This window comes from Lepidochelys olivacea, assembly GCF_965140295.1.
Source record: "Lepidochelys olivacea isolate rLepOli2 genome assembly, chromosome: 2".
NCBI lineage: Eukaryota > Metazoa > Chordata > Testudines > Cheloniidae > Lepidochelys > Lepidochelys olivacea.
This window is the reverse complement of record NC_140412.1, coordinates 30,484,467-30,502,430: the sequence shown is the minus strand read 5'-3', so window position 1 is coordinate 30,502,430 and position 17,964 is coordinate 30,484,467. Positions and strand designations below refer to the sequence as shown.

The following is a 17,964-nucleotide window of genomic DNA, read 5'->3' as shown; positions in this document are numbered from 1 at the left end:
GCTATGAATTTATCATCTCTAGTTATTGATTTGAACTGTACCCAGGTGACCAAAAACCATTATTATCTTATAGCTGTTTCAGTCTCTGTGTGAAAAGATTTGTGGGCTCGAGTCAGTACCCACTGGACAAGTATCTGCGTCACAAGAACTATGACATACAATTGGCATTGTGGTCAGCATTTACAGCAGAAATGGCATGATTGCCTGGCTGGTGGGAAGAAGAGGGCAATGCTTTCTGGCTTGGGGGAGGAGGAGAAATGTAAGACTGCTGGAAGAGCAGTCAGCTCAATGCTAGATGTTGTCCCTCCAGAGCAAAGTAGAGGTTATAAAGGTACACTTGTAAGCAGATATGGAGAAGACTACTCTTCCACTGCCTGTACTCTATCTATCCTGTGGCTAAATCAAGCAGTTTAACCTCCAGGGATTTCACTCTGGCAACCTTTCACTGACATTACATTCATTTTAAGGATATATACATAAAATATATTTTCCTTTTGTGATTTACCTTTACACTCTGGCTGTCTTCCTGTCCAGGTTCCATTTCCCAAACATGTTCTTTCTTCTGATCCATGAAGGATATAACCAATCTCGCAGTTGAAACGTACAGTACTTTTAATTTTAAAATCACTGTCTTCTCTAGAACCATGGCCTGGGATTCCTGGATCCCCACAAGAACCAGCAGCGTCACCTAGAATTTATAAAACAAAGATTTTCACATGACTATAACATTTGATACACTACACTACTATATCAGTACTGTAGGACTATTTTACAGCTACTGACTTGAACTATAAGGCCCAGATTTTTAAAGGTATTTGGGCATTGCTTCCCATTGTTTCCCTTTTGAAAATTAGATTGAGCTCTTAAATCAGTTAGGAATTGCAACACTGAGCAAAGCCAAGCCTAAATACCTTTAAAAATCTGGGTCCAGGCCCTTTACTTGGCTTTTTAAATTATTTGGTAGCTACAAAGATACCTTTGTAACCAAGATTTAAGTGAAGCGTAAACAGCACACAGAAATTATATGTTTCTCAGGTAACTGGCCAAGCTTGTGAAGGCCTTACACTCAAATTGATGGCTTTTCCATGTTTGCATTTATACATGTATGTAATGTGATAACATTTGAATGCTGCATCCAATCAATTCCAAAATTTCCAGGAATGTTCTAGGCATTAATGGCCAGAATCCTACTGATTTGGGGGAAAATCAGAAAAAAACGAAAGAGGGAAAGTAGAGGACAAATGGAGCCCCTGCTACTTTATTAGCACAACCAAAGCTTCAAGTACCTCTGCAATTTTCTGTGGATCAAACAAGTTTATGGCACCAATTAACTCTTTTCTGCACTACAGAACAATACCCCTGCTTATCCTCCAAGAAGAGTTCAACATGTTGACACCTGACTGATTTATCTCCCAGACGGAAAGAATAATGGAGGGGCATATTTGGGGGCTTAAAGTAAAAAGGGGTCAGTGGGCAATAGGGCCACACAGAGCCCCTAGCATAGGAGAGAAGGTGGCAGCTGGAAAATAGGGGACAGACAGAAAATAGGGGAAAATGGGGGGGGGGCAGCAGTGGGAAATTGGGTGGAGGGGGTAATAAAGATTCACACAGAGACCTTGCCATGGGGGAGGATTGGGAACCCTAGAATGGGTGGAGGAGGAATAGGGGCACAAAACCCCCAGTGGCAAGGAAATTGGAAGACCCTTTCCATGCTTATTGAATCCTGACATTTCTACCAGGGGGGCAGGTGAAATGAGGTACATAGAGAACTCCTGTCATGGGGGTGGAGAATGGGGGACCTTGGAATGGGAGAAGAGAGGCCACTCAGAGCTCCTGGCCTGGGGAGAAAGGTGGGAATGGGGGAGAAGGATATGGGGCAAACAACTCCTGTCAAAGAGGGAAATTGGTGTACCCTGTTATAGAGGAGGGAATATGGAGGGAAAAGGGAAATGGGGGCACACACAGAGAGATCTTCCAAGAGGCTAGAATGTGAGAACTCTTGAATGGAGAGATGGGGTAATGATGAGGCACAAAGAATTCCTGGTGAGGGGATTCAGAAGCTTAGTATGGGAGGAAGGGAGTGGTCACACAGAGCATCTGATATGTGGGGAAGGGAGAATGGAAGTCCTGAAAGAAAGTGGGAATGGGAGTGCACACAAAACCATTGGCATGTGGGGTGAATGGGGGACCCTAGGTTAGGTAAGTCAGTGGCACGCAGAACTACTGGCAGGGAAGAGACTGGGGGACTTGCAGGAAATCCCTGAAATAGAGGGGGATGAGGGGATGGCATACGAGGAGCTTGTGGGAGGGATGCAAAGACCCCTACTGCGTGCAATAAACTCAGGCTTCCCAAGCTACAAAATGCTTGTCCCCCTAGTTTATACCATTTTATGTTACATTAGGACACACCTGAGCTAAATGGCTAATGATTATGTATTAGGGTTTAGTTCCAGAGTTTGGTGTGAGAGCCACAAAAAAAACCCATGGTTCTTCATTCAGAATGAGATGTTCCAAGGTCACCGACTTTCAGATGAATTTCCTGTTCATTCAAGTTTCTTGTAACACATGTTTTCTAATAGTACTGAAGTGCATACTTCCCATTTTAATGTTATCACCGGAGAGGCAACATTGCTGCCATTGTATGTGAGCTTTAGTCAGCATTTTTCTCAACACCAACTATTTGTCATGGTTTTCAGCTACTTCCAGCTGAAAGACAGTACGCTGAATAAAATCTCATTTCAGCTGACATTCTACTTATGTTTTATAAAGTAGATGGTGGGAAAAAGTTAACAGTTTTGCCATTTCTAATATACACAACGCAAAATAAATGTTTTGCAAACAAATAGTGGCCAAGATTTTTTGAAATAAAAGTCTAAAATCCATATTTAGGACCCTAAATAACTGTCCTGATTGGGGGGGGGGGGGAAGCTCCAAGCAGTTCCCAGTGTAACCACTTGGTGTCTCAGCACTTTTGAAAATCAGATCACTTATTAGGGTTTCTAAATACAGACTTAGGACGATACTTACAAGTTCCTCTTTTTGAAAATCCTGGCCACTGTCCTTTTTGATAGATATCTTTGAAGTATTTTTGGACAAAAGAACAGTTGACTACACAGGTAACCAAGTTTAACACAAAAAATGTAATAACGGGTCAGAGCCTCAGCTGGTATAAATTGGCATTCAATTCTTCAGTGAATTCGGTGGGCCTATACTAACTTACAGCAGCTGAGGTTTTGGCGCAAAGACCTAAAGCACATGGATTTTGTGACATTTTACAAATAATAAAAAGTATAGTCTCTTGCACTAACAAGGATCTAAAGGAAAATCATAATATCATTATTGAGCCGAACTCTGCTTTCATTTACAATGGTTTAAATCTAGAGTAAAAACTTTAACTACAACTAGTGTAAAATGCACTTACCAGAGAGCATCAAATTATGCCTTTATATTAGCAATAAATAGGTAAATACATGCCAGTGCTAAAATGTATTCATAAATGGTGTAAATAATATTCTCTCTCTCTCTAATAACCCATGTAGGTATTTAACTGAACTTAAATATCAGAGTCATAAGGACATGCTGTTATCTGTGGGAAACAGTCAGAACCCAGTGCATTCACATTTTGACCAGTGAATGACAGATCCCTGGCATGTATGGACACAGTGGAGTTTAGGAAAAACTGGGGCATCAGAGGTGGCGGGGGGGGGGGTAGTGACAGAGAGATAGCCCTTGCCAACCAGCCCCATCAGCATAGCAGGGTGCTGAATGCAAACCAGAACTAGCAGACATATTTTACCTATTTCCTCTTTTCACTAGCAGAAACATCTTTTGAGTTGAGTAGTGAGGGAGAGTCATACGGGAAGCACTGGATTGTTTTGCTTTGTGATTTATACAGAAATGTATAATATATGACCAATGTTTATGCCCTGGCTGGGATGATTTAGTTGGGGATTGGTCCTGCTTTGAGCAGGGGGTTGAACTAGATGACCACCTTAGGTCCTTTCCAACCCTGATAATCTATGATTTTATAATAATAATTTATTATTAGTAGTAGTACTCATTCTAGTCCAGGTAGCTAAGTAAATCCAGGGCTGGTCTGTGGGTTTAACCCATTCAGTATTTTGCATCCCATGTTTATCTTCCTATGCCTGTCACAAACTCAGGAAAAAACAGCAGCACTGGGCATCTCTTAACAGTAGTGCATCTCCAGAAGGCTGGGGTTGGGATCTGTAGGGTTTTTTATTTGTTTGTTTGTTTTTTTTATTAGGGACACAGATTCTCTTTTACCTCTAACACACAGTCACAAAAAGAGGTAAAATCTGCTTTAGAGAAAAGTAAAATGATTTCAATGAAGTTAAACAGTATTGAACTGACCCCTCATTTCTGAAAAGTTTCCAACGTGGTAATGTAGTATTATTAGAATGTGATCTTTCTGCCATGTGGGAAAAAATAGACAGAACCCTATCTATTCTCATTCATTGGTGCTTACTAGCATTAGAAAATTTCCTCATTCTAATGAGTGAACGCGCTAGTTGTAGATATGATAGCCAACATGTTCACATTTGGACCTCTAAATTTAGGTATCAAAATCTTTCTAGGGCACCTACATTTATTTATTTAGATTCCCATGACCCCAATCATCAGAGTACTTGAGCAGCCAGATTTTCAAAGATGGTGAATATCCACAACTCCCCAAACCCAAAATACAGTCAAGTCAATGGAGGTTCTGAACACTCAGGATTTCCAAAATTCAAGCCGCTTATTGAAGTGATTAACTTAAGACATCAAGTTTGAACATTTTGGTCACTATGTTTTAGGCATTACACCAAAAGTGCCCTAGTTAAAGTGGTTAGGGTCCTAATTTTGGATACATCCCCTACATTTTCATCTTGTCTATTTAGATTGCAAAACATTCAGGACAGGGAGCGTCTACTACTCTGTATTTGTACAATGCCTAGTACAATGATCCCCATTTTCAACCAGTTCCTAGGCACTACTCCTACTGCTACAACTTTTATTGTGATTGAAGTAAAAAAGGGCTTGGTGCCTTACAAAGGTGTGTCATACCTTTCCCTAATAAATTAATCCCATTATGCGCTCTGATTTGCCATCTTTTTGTTACTAATATACAGACTTAAATCTATTTGTTAAAAAATGTCTAGGAATGATTACCTTGACCTTCCAAGGGAGGTTAATCGCAGTCCAGCTTGATGGAATGTTAGAGTGGACTAGCAAAAAGACCATGTGTTAGTGACTATTTTTATCATAAAATAACAGTGGTAATGGCTCCAATAGTGTTATGTAGACAATAATTATGTTGACCTCCTAATTGCAGGGATTCAACCATGATTTTCTCCGTCTATATGCAGATACTTTCTGCCCCCACATCTGGACCAAATTTTCTGCTGGCATAACTCCACTGATGTTACTAGAGTTACACCAGAACTACACCAGCAGAGAATTTGGCTTTCCATTTTTATTGAAGGTATCCATGGCCAGACAGCTTATTTAAATGCATGGCAGTGACTATGCTGAATGTAACAGTAATTTTGAGTTTCTGTGAGTTCCATAAGAACTCTGCTCTCTCCAGATGACACGTGTGTGATTCCTGAAAGGTATTTGTCAAAAAACATCAGCTGATGTCAGTGGGACAACTAAACTCCTACTAGCTCTGGATCTGAAGCATAATTTAAAATGCAGATGGCCAAGCAACAGACTGCTTCAGGAAACACATGACAAACCTATGTGAATTCCTGCCTATACTAAAAAGTGCTGTGAATCCTCTCACTTTCTGTCTCTTTTTGTATGGCTTTCTAATATGCTCCATGAAACAACCTAGGCACCAGGTCCAAGTCTTTTATTTATTTATTTATGAAACATGGAATTAAAGTTATAGAAAATATTAGTGAAAAATAATGACTTCACATAATTTCAGGTTGCCAGAGCTAGTGGTGTTTTGTTTTCAGATCTAATATAAGTGGGTGACATCATTAAGGTTCTGCCCACTTTATAACAAATCTGAGTTTTGCTCAATGTGACCCACATTTGAATCTCTGCAAATGCAGAAGTATATAAAGGTTTCTCTTATAGAAGTTGGCTTCATTTTTTCCTAGACACTGATTTGACCTTTGAGCTTCCTCACAATATGCGTGAGAGTGAGAGAACATCTTAATTAATTTTTTTTAAAATTGTATATATTTATTCATTTATACTATTTTGAAGTATTTATCTCAATTATCAAATGTAATATCCGCAGAGTTGTGAAAAAACTATCGTTTTATGTTCACTAAAATGTATGTGAATATTTTTACAGTCTAATTCTGTGTGTGTCTGCACCCTACTCTTTGGATATTTTTAAGTTTGGAGTTTTGTTTAAATCCAGAAACTCAAAGACTAATTCTGTTGATTCTGTTCACACACACACACACACACTCACTCTCCTGGTTTAAAAAAAAAACTAGGTTTGGCGAATCCAGTCTGCATTTCAAATTTATAAATAGATTCAAATTCCTTGCTGTTTTTCACAGGATGAGCAGCTCTAATCATATGCAACAGGAACCTGAACCTGCTTCCATTGAAGTCAGTGGCAATACTCCAACTGATTTCTGTGAGAATATACCCTGGGTGAAATTAGGTGAAAAATTATAAAAATGAACAATCACATGTTATGTTGATAAATGAAGATTTATGGAAGAAGAGGAACTGATGGAGCAGGATAACAACATCAACAGGTGCTCTTAACCACATCTACCTGCCGGATGTCTTACGAACAGGCTTAGCCCCTGAGTAAACCCTGACTCACTGAAAATAATAGTTATTTGACTTATCACATCATTACTATGCTGGTTCAGGCAAAGTGAGCAAGCAAGCAATCTGACTTCAGGCATGACATGCCCATTTTCTTTGTGGTCAGGCTCCCTTTTGGATCTTAACAGCAAGATCTTCATCTAAAATTATTATTTTCATTATAATTATTTATCATTTCTATTTTAGTAATACTAGAGATACCAGCTGAAATTAGGGCCCCATTGTGCTAGGTGCTGTACAAATGTATATTAACAGAGTGCCTAAAATTAAGAATTTATAGTCTAAATAGCCAGAGAAATAAAAGGTGGGGACAATGAAATATTATTAAAAAGCCAAAGGCTATTCTGAATTATATCAAATTTGGCCATGAGATTAGGATGGCAGCAGAGTCTAGGATGTCAGACTAGCACATCATTTTCTGTGTAGGCAGAATTCAGGAGAGAATATGGCCCATGGCTTCTTCCTAGTTCCTGAACATTAAAATAGCTATGTTCTTATAATCAAAGCAATATAGATCTGAAAATGCTCCAAGATGAAAATATTGATTGCTGTAACTTATGTGATGGAAGTATGATGTTGCCAAGAGAAAAAATAAACTTGTGTATTTATTGAGAAGTAAAACTTAGCGAAGATGAGAAATGGGCTTGAAGTACAACCCCAGATCTAAAAGCCCCTTAACTCTGTGTATGTCTCAGATATGTTCTTCTCAGTTGGCCTATCTCTAGGTGTACTGGACTAAACCAAAAGCATGGATTGGAGCACTCCTCAGCTTTGGTATGTTCAAAATGAGGATCTCATTTTTTTGTGATTTGGGCCCATTTCCATTCAATATGATTCACTAGTTACCATGCAAAACCAAAACAACCTCATCCCATGCTCGAAATGAGTTAGAGCGCTTGAGGTACAGAAAGGGCAGATGCAATACATATTTTAGACTTAACTTGAGGGCTGTGAGATCAAATCATGAGTCACTTTTCAAGTTATATAAAATTGAAATCATTATCTTGAGGAAATCTTTGAAAACTCGTGGCGAACCGGGGAAGTCCCGGATGACTGGAAAAAGGCTAATGTAGTGCCAATCTTTAAAAAAGGGAAGAAGGAAGATCCTGGGAACTACAGGCCAGTCAGCCTCACCTCAGTCCCTGGAAAAATCATGGAGCAGGTCCTCAAAGAATCAATCCTGAAGCACTTGCATGAGAGGAAAGTGATCAGGAACAGCCAGCATGGATTCACCAAGGGAAGGTCATGCCTGACTAATCTAATCGCCTTTTATGATGAGATTACTGGTTCTGTGGATGAAGGGAAAGCAGTGGATGTATTGTTTCTTGACTTTAGCAAAGCTTTTGACACGGTCTCCCATAGTATTCTTGTCAGCAAGTTAAGGAAGTATGGGCTGGATGAATGCACTATAAGGTGGGTAGAAAGCTGGCTAAATTGTCGGGCTCAACGGGTAGTGATCAATGGCTCCATGTCTAGTTGGCAGCCGGTATCAAGTGGAGTGCCCCAAGGGTCGGTCCTGGGGCCGGTTTTATTCAATATCTTCATAAATGATCTGGAGGATGGTGTGGATTGCACTCTCAGCAAATTTGCGGATGATACTAAACTGGGAGGAGTGGTAGATACGCTGGAGGGGAGGGATAGGATACAGAAGGACCTAGACCAATTGGAAGATTGGGCCAAAAGGAATCTGATGAGGTTCAATAAGGATAAGTGCAGGGTTCTGCACTTAGGACGGAAGAACCCAATGCACAGCTACAGACTAGGGACCGAATGGCTAGGCAGCAGTTCTGCAGAAAAGGACCTAGGGGTGACAGTGGACGAGAAGCTGGATATGAGTCAGCAGTGTGCCCTTGTTGCCAAGAAGGCCAATGGCATTTTGGGATGTATAAGTAGGGGCATAGCGAGCAGATCGAGGGACGTGATCGTTCCCCTCTATTCGACATTGGTGAGGCCTCATCTGGAGTACTGTGTCCAGTTTTGGGCCCCACACTTCAAGAAGGATGTGGATAAATTGGAGAGAGTCCAGCGAAGGGCAACAAAAATGATTAGGGGACTGGAACACATGAGTTATGAGGAGAGGCTGAGGGAGCTGGGATTGTTTAGCCTGCAGAAGAGAAGAATGAGGGGGGATTTGATAGCTGCTTTCAACTACCTGAAAGGGGGTTCCAAAGAGGATGGCTCTAGACTGTTCTCAATGGTAGCAGATGACAGAACGAGGAGTAATGGTCTCAAGTTGCAGTGGGGGAGGTTTAGATTGGATATTAGGAAAAACTTTTTCACTAAGAGGGTGGTGAAACACTGGAATGCGTTACCTAGGGAGGTGGTAGAATCTCCTTCCTTCGAGGTTTTTAAGGTCAGGCTTGACAAAGCCCTGGCTGGGATGATTTAACTGGGAATTGGTCCTGCTTTGAGCAGGGGGTTGGACTAGATGACCTTCTGGGGTCCCTTCCAACCCTGATATTCTATGATTCTATGATTCTATGAAATAACGGTGCAGGAGGTCATCCTCTGGAAACCAATATTCTTATCAGTAATGTGCATACAATAAAAATATACATGTTCAAAGCCAAATGGTCACTTATCCCGTCCCATTGAGCATGTCATTTCCCTTCATATTAAATGTTATTAATAGAGTTCAGTTTTCCTACTGGATTGGCTTGTAAAAATAATTTTACTTATTTTTATGGCACTGCTACCAACTGCATATTTTTGATGGATATTTTTAATATTTTATTTGTTTTTCAAATAATAAAACAAGCAAACAGACTTCCACCAAAACCTATGGAAGTTTAAAATGTTTTCAAGAGCATGTTCACATACTTCAAAGGCAGTACCTGAGCAATGAGGCAGAGATCCACTCCAATGTCCATTTAATTGACATGTGCGAGATGATTGGCCTAATAGTGATCGCCTTCCTGTGCAAGTATAATGAACAGTAGACCCAAATGTATACTTCTCTCCAGACAGGACTGCATTAGGAGGAATGCCAGGATGGCCACAGTCAATCACTACAATACATAATTATTGAAGATAAAAAAATATTATAATCACCGATCAAACGTCTTACATTTACCATTAGAATTCCCATATTTTATACATACATCTTTTGAAGCTGGATTCTTTAATGTCAATTTATTAAATATGAATGATATATCAAGAATCAAATCCTGACAGATGCTGTGAAACAGATGTCTCTTGAAGGGTCATGTGTACATTACCCAAAAATAATGATAATATGCTTCTAACATTTCTGCTGAGATGAGCCCTAAGGTCCAGGCATTAGATGTATGTATATATATAAAAAATACACAAGATGCCTGGACCTTAGGGCTGGTCTCTGCATAACTATATCCATATAGCCATTCACAGTAGAACTATTCTACTTTGGGTGCAGAGGGAGGCTATATGTAGGGGTCACTGCTAGCTCCCATTTTATAAATGCATATACATGTGGCTCAAATCCACTGATCTTAAATCATTGCTCATGATACTCCCATACAGCTCTTTCTAGGGGCTAGAATTATGGGCAAAACCTTTTGCTTGATTTCCTGATGTGTTTATGGGGAGCAGGAATTGGGTCCCAATATTTTGAAATATAAAGACCATATTTTGCCTTTAAGGCTATGGCCTGTCTTAGGGGCAAGGCGGAGTCCCAAGGGTAGCTTGTGAAACAATTATGCCTGAGCTAGGTACAATTCCTTTGTAAACTCTCAGTGCACCTGGGAATTGAAAACACTTGGACCATCCTTTAACAGCTCCACCTTTTCCACCTCCTTTCCCCACCCTACTTTCTTTGGAGTAATGTGTCTCCCTGGGAGCTAGGGATCAGGGCTTTGGAAAAGCCAAATTACACATAAGCAGTGTTCCTTTCAGGCTGAATTAGCTTTTTATTAAGATCGACTCAGAAGCTTTTATCCTTACACCTTTAGGGTGTGTGCTGCATGGACTGCAGACAGTGTTACCTGACCAATGTTCAACTTCATATACAACACTGGTGAGAAAAGAAGATGTAAGCTGATATTATGTAATTACACTGAAGACAGCAAAGAGAGAATTCCATAATAAGTGATGCTGATTACTTTTTTCTTTTACTTGTCTCTTAAACACACCTATAACAAAATCTTGTGAGAAGCATTTGTAGAAATTGGTCAAAAATAGTATTTTACAAAGTTCTGCATTTTAAATCCTGGTAAAGCCATTGAAATTGTTTCAGCAATCTAATATCTATTATAAAGTTTTATAAAAGTTATAAAGTTATCATGTTTAGCCCAACAGGCATCTATTTTATAAGAATAAAATAAAGAGAAAAAAGGCCTTATGCACTACTATGTAGAAAAGCAGACACATGGATTATGTATGTCAAGGAAACAACGGTTTGCCCTGCAGTGCTGAAAAGAAATAAAAAGTCTGTTGGAATTTGAAATGGGGCGCATTTTCAAGTAAGGTTTAATTGCTCTTATATTTATCTCTCGGAAAAAAAATGTTGTTAAGTTTCAGGGTACATATCAGTGACTTGAAAGTAAAAATCCTTACAAGAACATGTACTTATTTAAAAGCAACCATTAATAACCCAGAGAATTCAGAGCGAAGGTTGGACTTTGAAGGAGACCAAACATTACACTTATGAAAATGCAGAGTGTTAAGGCATCCAAATCACCTTATTTCTGTCCCCATAACAATTCTAGCCTTGCATGTCCCCCTCTTTGTTACTTTACGCCTACTTTGTGGGATGTGTTCATGTCGGATCAAAGACATTTTTTTCTAAGTGCTTCATGAAGACTATGGCTTAGAGCAGCAAATACCTTGATAATAGAATAGCCACTGTACTGATTTAGTGAACTGCCACTTCCACCCTCCCATCCTCCCTTCATCATCTTCTTCCATAAGGGCTTAAAGAGAGGTATTCAATCTATGGTTGTGGACATATTAGATCTGAAGAAGACTGCAAGGTTTTTAGCATTGAAATTGTGCATAACAGACCACTGGTTGACTACATACGGTACATGATTAATGCTGTGTGAAGATCATCATTCACTAACCTTAGCTCTTGTTATTATAGCATTATAATTTAATGATCTCAGGCTTGGAGTTTTGCATTTATACACTCAGTCTGTATCACATTTGTATAATAGTTGGCATGTGTTTTCTGAAAAGTGATGAGCATTCCGGCCTCGATCCAGCAAATCATTTAAGTGTGTGCTTAACTTTTGTCCCTTGACTGCTATGTGAAAATTAAGCATGTGCTTATGTGCTTTCTGGATAAGAATGCTCAGCGCTCTGCAAGTTTAAGTCCCTAATGAAAAGGGGGGAAAGACTGCCATTAGCCTGCTATTTTTAATCAAACAACTGTAACATGAATTCTGTTTGTGGATTGTGCATGGCTGTAAAGGAGGTCAAATTAGAAGATGATTAATAGTAAGGCATTTTAATGATGTAGTTACTGATGAGACGCAACTGCTTATTATGAATGGATAAGGTTCTTTTAGAGTTCCTGGGTTGCTTTTTCCCTCAGGGCATCGCTATTGAGACAGAGCTAAGGTTATGACAGTGCCTTACATGTGCATTTTCATGCTTTCATATGTTTGGCTTTCCTTTCCATTTAACCTTAACTCTGAATTTTTTCAGAGTGGTAACCGTGTTAGTCTGTATAAGCAAAAATAATGAGGAGTCCTTGTGGCACCTTAGAGGCTAACAAATTTATCTGGGCATAAGCTTTTGTGGGCTAAAACCCACTGCATCAGATGCATGGAGTGGAAAATACAGGAGCAGGTATAAAATAAATGAAAAGATGCAATTTGCCTTACCAAGTGTATTTCATGTATTTATACCTGCTCCTGTATTTTCCAGTCCATGCATTTGATGAAGTGCGTTCTAGCCCATAAAAGCTTATGCCCAAATAAATTTGTTCGTTTCTGAAATTTTTGGGTTTCTAATGGCTGTTTTTGACAACTAGACCATTCTGGTAATGTTTTTTCTGCTTCAAAGGGACCCCAAACTTTAATGCCAGTTTAACAAATGAGAGTTGTAAATAACTACAAATTATATCAAAGATAAGGAAGACTCCCAGAATGAAGATCATTTAAAAACAACTGGAAGAACTGAAAACTAAGAACTGCTGTGAGAAAATGGGAAGAGAAAAATCTTGGCAAAAGGATAAATAATACATGCAGAATTTGTCCACACTCTTCCAGAAACGTTGCCAAAATGACTGGATTAAGAACTCTTAATCTTGTTTCCTCTCTCAACCGGATCTCTCATACAAGAGAGAAAGCCTAGTCCCAGAACAAGTCTTTGTAAAGGGACCTACAAAAAGAATTGAGGAAAAGAATCTCCCTGTACAACTCAAGGGCTTGCTGTTGAAAACCTTGCAGCTCCTATGCAGCTTCCACTACAGCTTTAGAGGTCCAGTGTCATTATTTAGTGCAATGAAAGTGCCTTTTGGTCAGTGCATCCATGTAGCTGCACCCCTATTGGATACACCCCTGCTCCCAAACACCTCTTCTACTGATAGACAGTATTCCCAAGGATCATTCTTCTGTGATATGCCAAAGAAGTAGAGTCTTTTTGAGTGGCCTCTCCACAGATAACACTTTCAAACACCATGTATAACAGACATGGGATACCTCTGCTGCCTTTGTGGCCTTATATGGTTATCACACATTTTAAAAACTTATGTATATAGGATCTGTCTGTCTAACTTCTACCATCACCATCTAACTGAGTGCCTACATGTAGAGAGAGAAGAGACAAATCTACTGTATACAGCAAAATCAGTGTAAAACATAATAAAATATATGACCCAAATTTTTTTATCTTACAGAAAAATACACATTATCTACTTACTAATACATTCAGGTAGTGGCTTATCCCAGTGACCATTTGGTTGACAGACTAAAACTGAAGATCCAAATAAAAAATGTCCAGGATTGCAGTCATAAAACACCACTGTTCCATAGGTGAAATTTCCATGTTCTATTTTACTTTCTCGTATGGAATTTGCAGGGATTCCAGGATCAGAACAGTTGACCACTACAAAAAGTGAAACTCATTTTTAGATTACACATGTATAATATATTGTTTTATAAAATAAATTTGTAATAGCTTTATTACTGAGGTCTGGATGCACAAAAGGATTTAGGCACCTAAGTCCATTAGGCACCTAACTCCCAGTTTTGGGACCATTATGATATGCAAATATCCCATCGAACCATGCAAGGCACCTAAATTCACTTGATTCCTAAGTTTTCAGAGTAAAAGTTCCTTTGGCACCTACACATCCGTCTCTGGCCATGTGCAATGCTTCCTCACTCCAGGTATCAGGATGCTTAGATGCTCCCATTTAAACCCACAGAGTGATTCACAAACCAGGAGAAGACAGGCATTTGGCCTAATAGGGCATGTGCAGGGTGTAATCCAGTAGGCATGCTCAGAAACTGCTTAACAGATTGGGTCCCATTCAAAAGCCAGACAGAGGGGGAGAAGAAGGAGGTGGTGCCCATCCTGTAACCCAGTATCAGGGGGTAGCCGTGTTAGTCTGTATCCACAAAAACAACAAGGAGTCCGGTGGCACCTTAAAGACTAACAGATTTATTTGGGCATAAGCTTTCGTGGGTAAAAAACTACTTCTTCAGATGCAAGAAGTGTTTTTTTACCCACAAAAGCTTACGCCCAAATAAATCTGTTAGTCTTTAAGGTGCCACAGGACTCTGTTGTTCCTGTAACCCAGTGATTAAAGCAGAGCTATTTTCCCTCCCTCGTCCAATGACTGTTCCACTATGGATATATATTTAAATAGTCAATGGACCACAGGGAGCAGAAAGTGTGAGAATGACCATGTAGTCCAGTGGTTAGGACATCCACTTGAGAGTTGAAAGGCACAGTCCTTTTTCCACAATCACTCTTTCATTATTTATCTACAGTGGAACAACTTCAACAGGAGAGATTCAGGGAACCCCACAGACTGTCCCATAGCTCTGTGGTTAGAGCACTCTCCTAAAAGGTGGCAGACCCCTCTTCAATTGAACCTCAGTCTTTCACATCCCAGTAAGCACTCTAATCACTAGGATAAACATGATAAGAAGAGCACCACTTCCCCTTCCTCCTCAGCTTCTTGCTAAAGGAGAGGGTTCACAGCAGAGACTCATTAGCAGAGCTAGGTGTCTCCTTGCCTCCTGGATTTAGGTGACTATCTCTAAGAGAGGGGCAGGGCTTAGCATACAACCCTCTGGTTGGCATCTTCCACTGACTAGCTTAGGGGGGAAGTTAGCCTGTCTGTCTGTCTGTCTATCTATCTCCACCTTTCACTGAAGGGAGCTTTTGTTAATGACATGAACAACCTGGTTGGTTATTTGGGATCCTCAGCTTCTCCTAGATTCCTACTTTGAAAAAGTAGCTAAGAGCAGTTTTCTTCATCTGCATCTGGTTAGGGGTTGTGACCTTTCTTTTTGGATGCAGAACTCATCATGGTTCTCCATGCTCATCACCTCCAGGACAGATCATTACAATGCAGACTACATGAAGTTACCATTGAAGGTAATCTGTATACTACATGCAGAATGGTACGGCCCACCCTACTTAACTGTGCATATCATCATATCATACCTGTGGCCCTGGAATACTCTGTAGATTGGAAATCCTAGTAATCTATTTCTAGGTACAACACAGGGAACTGATTCTTACTTACACAACCTTACATATTTTTCATCCTGGCTGTTTTAAAGCTATTTTACATTCCATCACAAACCGTGGAATTTGCTGGGATGCTCCAGTAATGACATGTGATGACTGTACATCAAGCATTTTCATTGGAGAGAATAAGACATCTGGAAGCTATTCTTCTTCTGGCCTGACTTTATTAGCCTTCAAGTCAAGACTTATCTATTCACCCAGGCCTTTTATTTCAGTAGATAGGTTGAGTGGACAGAGTGTTAATTGTGGCTTATAGGAAGTTTCTGGACTCAATTTCTATTATCTGTTTTAAGATCAACTGTTTTATAGTAATTGTACATGAACATAGATACTATGATGTATTCACTTTCAATAAAATGAAAAAACGTATTAGTTCTACATCACTCTTAAATACTGATCATTTAGCGTAAACTGCAAAAAGCTCTTGTCATTATAATAATCAGTATGAGCACTGCTGTGGTTTTCTTATAATTGAAATAGTGACCTTTTAGAAAAGGTACAGCACTTTTAAGAATTTTATAGTGTGCATTGAACATACGAACAATATGCAAGTTTGCAGGTATTTGAGAGAGTACCCATTTTAAGTAGTGTCATAAATATAAAGGGAAGGGTAAACCCCTTTGAAATCCCTCCTGGCCAGGGGAAAGCTCCTCACACCTGTAAAGGGTTAAGAAGCTAAAGGTAACCTCCCTGGCACCTGACCAAAATGACCAATGAGGAGACAAGATACTTTCAAAAGCTGGGAGGAGGGAGAGAAACAAAGGGTCTGTGTCTGTCTGTATGCTGGGTCTTTGCCGGGGATAGACCAGGAATGGAGTCTTAGAACTTTTAGTAAGTAATCTAGCTAAGTATGTGTTAGATTATGATTTTTTAAATGGCTGAGAAACGAATTGTGCTGAATAGAATAACTATTTCTGTCTGTGTATCTTTTTTGTAACTTAAGGTTTTGCCTAGAGGGGTTCTCTATGTTTTTGAATCTAATTACCCTGTAAGATATCTACCATCCTGATTTTACAGGGGGGATTTCTTTATTTCTATTTACTTCTATTTTTTATTAAAAGTCTTCTTGTAAAAAAACTGAATGCTTTTTCATTGTTCTCAGATCCAAGGGTCTGGGTCTGTAGTCACCTAGGCAAATTGGTGAGGCTTTTTACCAAACCTTGTCCAGGAAGTGGGGTGCAAGGTTTTGGGAAGTATTTTGGGGGGAAGGACGCGTCCAAACAGCTCTTCCCCAGTAACCAGTATTAGTTTGGTGGTGGTAGTGGCCAGTCCAAGGACAACGGGTGAAATATTTTGTACCTTGGGGAAGTTTTGACCTAAGCTGGTAAAGATAAGCTTAGGAGGTTTTTCATGCAGGTCCCCACATCTGTACCCTAGAGTTCAGAGTGGGGGAAGAACCTTGACAAGTAGGTATGTAGATTAATATTTTTTTTAATCCGTGCAAATCTCAATATCATCGAAGTCATAACTAGAGTTGCTGCACCTTAAAAAGACCAGTATCAATGATCTGATGCAAACACTTAGCTCTCTTGTACTCTGTTGTACCCTATGAACAATTTAGGATTTCATGGATGTGTGTAAAGTTTTCATAAATCAATGTGACCAATACATTTATTGAGCCTCTGATCCCTATAGGCAATAACATATAATAGGGAGTATGGTACATTATTGTGGAAATACCAGTACACCAGGATAATTTATTGCTATTGGGCTGAAGACCAAATATACCTGCTGCTCTTAGTACACAGTGGGAGTTTTCTATTGTGAATTAAAAAAGAATAATAATGTCTTAACTACAAATAAAAATTTTAAAATAAAGTTCTGTAAATGGTTTTTCACTAGGGCTCAAGGCAGAGTGATGAATCTAATTGGAAGGAAAATGTATTAAGTAAGATGAATATAAACACACTATACGATTAAACATTCTATATCATCCTAGAACCCAAGCTCATAGGAAATTTCAGGAAGCTCACATGATGCTGACTCAGCTCCAGGATAGCTCTTTGATGCTATTTCTACTTGGATGAAATCAGGATTTCTGGAGAACTACATATTTTCTAAAGGGAGACAATTTTTTAAATCTTCAAAACATATTTCTGTAACCCTCCAGTTCTTGTGTATCAATATATTCATTTCAAAAGACACTGCTGTAAAAGCTTTGATCAGTAGCAAAAGGGCTGATCCAAGGAAACTAGGCTATAATCTTCTGTGTTTTATTGGGAACAGTAGTATATTTATAATAATTGAAAATGAAAAAATAAAACCAAATACAAATTTTAAAATTTCAAGGGTATATTGACATGACAGAAGGTGATGTGGCTTTGCTTTTATGGTCTGATAAAAAAAATTGCTATTCAACTGTATATAACTGTCATAAATATAAAGGGAAGGGTAAACACCTTTAAATCCCTCCTGGCCAGAGGAAAAACCCTTTCACCTGTAAAGGGTTAAGAAGCTAGGATAACCTCT

At 39.3% G+C, this 17,964-nt stretch overlaps 1 protein-coding gene across 2 annotated transcripts in view; it reads right to left on the bottom strand.

Moving 5' to 3' along the window:
* The window catches only part of CSMD3 (CUB and Sushi multiple domains 3), a 1,240,207-nt gene that overhangs the window by 75,843 nt on the left and 1,146,400 nt on the right, over positions 1-17,964 (bottom strand). For both annotated transcript variants that reach the window (XM_084620231.1, XM_084620232.1), the window contains 3 exons: positions 13,651-13,836; positions 9,642-9,815; positions 506-688 (listed from right to left, as the gene is read on the bottom strand). In XM_084620231.1, coding sequence (XP_084476357.1) covers positions 506-688; positions 9,642-9,815; positions 13,651-13,836 — 543 coding nt within the window. The remainder of the gene's footprint in view (positions 1-505; positions 689-9,641; positions 9,816-13,650; positions 13,837-17,964) is intronic.